At 48.9% G+C, this 3,757-nt stretch overlaps 1 protein-coding gene across 1 annotated transcript; it reads left to right on the forward strand.

Annotated features, from left to right (window-relative positions):
- Positions 1-6: 6 nt before the first annotated feature.
- On the forward strand, positions 7-2,297 carry LOC104514141 (chromosome unknown open reading frame, human CXorf56). Its single transcript, XM_010157712.1, has 6 exons — positions 7-86; positions 229-270; positions 365-503; positions 1,030-1,119; positions 1,266-1,358; positions 2,087-2,297. The coding sequence occupies exons 1-6, from the start codon at positions 19-21 to the stop codon at positions 2,147-2,149; spliced, it is 495 nt and encodes a 164-aa protein (XP_010156014.1). The 5' UTR covers positions 7-18; the 3' UTR covers positions 2,150-2,297.
- The last annotated feature ends 1,460 nt before the right edge of the window (positions 2,298-3,757 follow it).

Below are 3,757 nucleotides of genomic sequence, written 5' to 3' on the forward strand. Positions count from 1 at the left end.
CGGGACCGCGCCCGGGTGATGGACGCCGCCAAGCACGCCCACAAGTTCTGCAACGCGGAGGAGGAGGAGTGCGTCTTCCTGCGCAGGTGGGACGCGGCCGGGCCCCTCGGAGAGCCCCTTCACGGCCCGGGGAAGGGGCTGCCCCTGTCTGGCCTTGCCTCCGTCCATCAGCCAGGCGCCAGTGCCCACTGTCTGGGCTCTCCTCTCAAGCTTTTCCTCTCTCCCCAGACCAGAAGGCATAGAGCGGCAGTTCAGGAAGAAGTGTGGCAAGTGAGTGGTCTCCAGTGCCTTTTACAATCTGTAAAGTAACTGTTGGAATCCAGAAGCTGTGTTTCCTCACAGCTACATGTGTTTCTGTTTCCAGGTGTGGACTGCTGCTCTTTTATCAACACCAGCAGAAAAACGCCCCCGTGACCTTCATTGTTGACGGTGCTGTGGTCAAATTTGGGCAGGGTTTTGGGAAAACAAACATATATACTCAGAAACAAGAACCTCCCAAAAAGGTAATGGGCTTTAGAGAAGTAAAAAGGCTATCTCTGTTTTTTTAGAATGGTGTGGGTAACATCACTTAATAGTGGGGACAGAGGGGCAAAGAAATAAATAAAGAAAAGGACCTCAAAATATTAACTCAGTTTGGTATCTTCTCCCTGTCTGCCTTAAGTTTTCCTTTACAGAGGTCACTGCAACTTGGAGTCCTAGTGCTAAAGGAAAGCAAAATAAACTTGGAAATCTAGACAGTGCCTGATGTTGAGGCTCAGTTATCAGAAAGTGTCCTTTTAAGTAGGTCAGATTGGTAGTCTGCACAGTGATTCTTAAAATCTGGTTCATCTAGGATGTATCAGTGAATTTACACCTGATAATGGCAGCTCTGAGGCAAGAAATCACTGGGGATAATTCTCCTTTGCCCCTACGGAGTTCAGGGAATCCTAGTGACTTGCATGAGAAGCCCTAAAAGCCTTGGAGAGGGAAGTGATCCCTTGTAAAACAGCTGTTGCCAAGGTTTAACAAAATACTCTGCTTCTCACCCAGGTGATGATGACCAAACGGACCAAAGACATGGGCAAGTTCAGTTCTGTCACAGTCTCCACAATCGATGAAGAGGAGGAGGAGATCGAAGCGGTGAGTTTTGCCTGCCCTCAGCAGCAGTCACGTCTGGGCTGGGCGGCTCTTAGGCACTGATCAGAGCCAGCGATCGTCTCGCCGTTTGGACGAGGTGCTGTTCCTGTGGGGTTTGCTGTTGCAGAGTGACATTCTGTGTGTTTCAGAGGGAGATTGCAGACTCCTACGCACAGAATGCAAAAGTGATCGAGAAACAGCTGGAACGCAAAGGCATGAGCAAAAGGAGGCTACAGGAACTGGTGAGTGTTTTTTCTGGAGCTGATCGCGAATCCCTGAGGTCTGTTGGCTTTGTACACAGAAGCCATCTGGCAGATCGGGCTGCACGTCCAGAGACGTCCTGGTACAGTCACAGGTGACTTGCAGCTTTGTGAGGATGACTTTTACTTTACAGCTTATATAGAGATGTTCTTGTCCTCCTGAACTTGAAATCATATGCAGTCACCTGTAGAGCAGCCAGCAGAGCTTTTTCAGGGAGACGTTCCATGACCTGTTGGACAGGACCAAGGGAAAGGGAATCGAGACCAAGGCTTTGCCAACCAGAGCATCCGTAATGCTGTGCTCTCAAGCCTTCTTGGTCGTTGCTGCGAGGCTCCAGGGCAAGCTGAGGTTCTTGGGGGGGCCCTGCCAGCTCAGCTGCTACAGGAAGGGTCACTTGAAGAATTAATGGCAAGAACATCACAGCTGATGTGACAGGAGAGTAGTAGATGGGGGGGCAGGGGGAATGTGCAGCTTCCACCTGAGGAGAGAAAGTATGAAACTGTCTCCTGTGCAGTTAGTCTTGGGCTTTTTATGATTTTAAAGGTGATCCTCGTTTTGTACCTCAGGGGAGGAAGGAGTCAGCAAAGAACTTGAGCTGCTCTTGCTCCTGGAGTGAAGCTTGCAGTGCTCAGTCAACCAAGCCTCACTGGAGCACTGAAGGGAAACGTATCCAGACATTATTTCATTCTGTCTTCATTTTCTTAATCAGGCTGAGTTGGAAGCCAAGAAAGCCAAGATGAAAGGAACCCTGATTGATAACCAGTTCAAATGAAACGCTGCACAACCGCTGGCTATTTGGAGACAGGAGAAAGCTACCAGCAGCTACCGGAGATCTGTCAGTGAAGCAGAATTAACAGTGTTCAAGGGCAGCGTGCTGCAGCCAGCCTGGAGGATGAGTACCTCTCTGTCATGATACTCTGATACTGATTTTTAATAACGCCAGTGGCATTGGAGACTTTACTGAAACTGCATTTCTCTAGAGACCCTGTGCTATGAGCAAGCTGTTCCAGATTTAGCTTTGGGAAAATCTTCGCTGGGTGCCTTCCTGAGTTCAGTGCACCTTCAGATACCGGTCTTTTTATTTTGGTAGCTTTCAAATGTGTAAGATTTCCATAAATGTATTAGAACAATAGATCAACTGTACAACAAAGAAATCATTACAGAAGTGAGCTCTATGTTGTTCATTTTGTTATTTTAAACGTGTCCAAAACATTTGGACAGCCTGAGAGACGTGCCGTTCCAACGCAGTCCGGAGCGACTCGGATGCAAGGCCTGGGGATCGTGGTTCTGCTCAGCCCGCCCAGCAGCCCTGCTGTCACAGGCAGCCAGCACACGCTTGGCTGCAGCTCTGTCTCAGCTCCCACTGAACATCGGAAAGCTGCAGTTGTACGGAATTACACTGTCCAAGCAGATACTGCCCGACACAAGGACATGAAATCCAGCCCTGTTTTTAAACTACTGAAACTGCCTGCGTATTATACCACCGCTAAGTACATTCCAACTGCATTGTTGGAAGCTGTCGGTACGACTGGTGATCATTTAAAATAAAATGCAGCTGCATGTCTGAACTGATCCATTCTGCAAAACAGTATCAGTATTTGGAGTTGTAAAACATCAAGAAGGAAGAACTGCTTTGAATGCACTGACCACTAAGGACTGGGATAAAGACAACATTAAGAACTGGTGTGCAAAGAACCTTGTTTGGGAAATATTTTGTGTCCTTGTGTGATATAGCAAGAGCGCTCTATATATAGCCCAGGTCTCTGTTGCTCTGCTTGGGATTAAATACTGTGTTACGGATTTGAACTAAAATACTCTTCCTAGGCTGTACGTACTCTGCCTCGTATCATCAAGTAACAGGAGCAATAAACAAGATGCTCATCCCCCAGGGCACTGCACCCACCGCCCCGCAGCCTGCGGGACACGGCAGCAGCCAGTTCCACATGGATCCCATGGGATGATGGCACCACCGTGCCCAGCAGTGCCCAGGTGGCTGGGCCGTGTGCAGGGCTCAGCCTCGAGACCTGAAGGCAAATATTCTGGTCAGCTATTGGAGCTCTCCTGGGGCTGCGCTCTGTGTTTCTGTGACTTCACCCACTGGACTGGCATACGGACGGCTCGCTCTAGACAACCGCAATGAGTAGTAATAAATGCACATTAACTTTTTTTTTTTGGTGCATGACAGTGTGATCAGCTTGAGACCAGTCTAAATCAGACTAGACTCAGCTTTGGCTGCTGTTATCCTAAAGATCCACACGGGTCCACAGGGTACTGCCACATCCAGGTATTTAAAAATACCAAAGAAAAACTGTGGGCATGTTTACAAGGCAGCAGGGCTGGGCTCCGAGGGGCTGGGGAGGAAGACTTGCAGCTCTCTGCT

This window comes from Eurypyga helias, unplaced genomic scaffold (genome assembly GCF_000690775.1).
Source record: "Eurypyga helias isolate BGI_N326 unplaced genomic scaffold, ASM69077v1 scaffold19080, whole genome shotgun sequence".
Taxonomy (NCBI): domain Eukaryota; kingdom Metazoa; phylum Chordata; class Aves; order Eurypygiformes; family Eurypygidae; genus Eurypyga; species Eurypyga helias.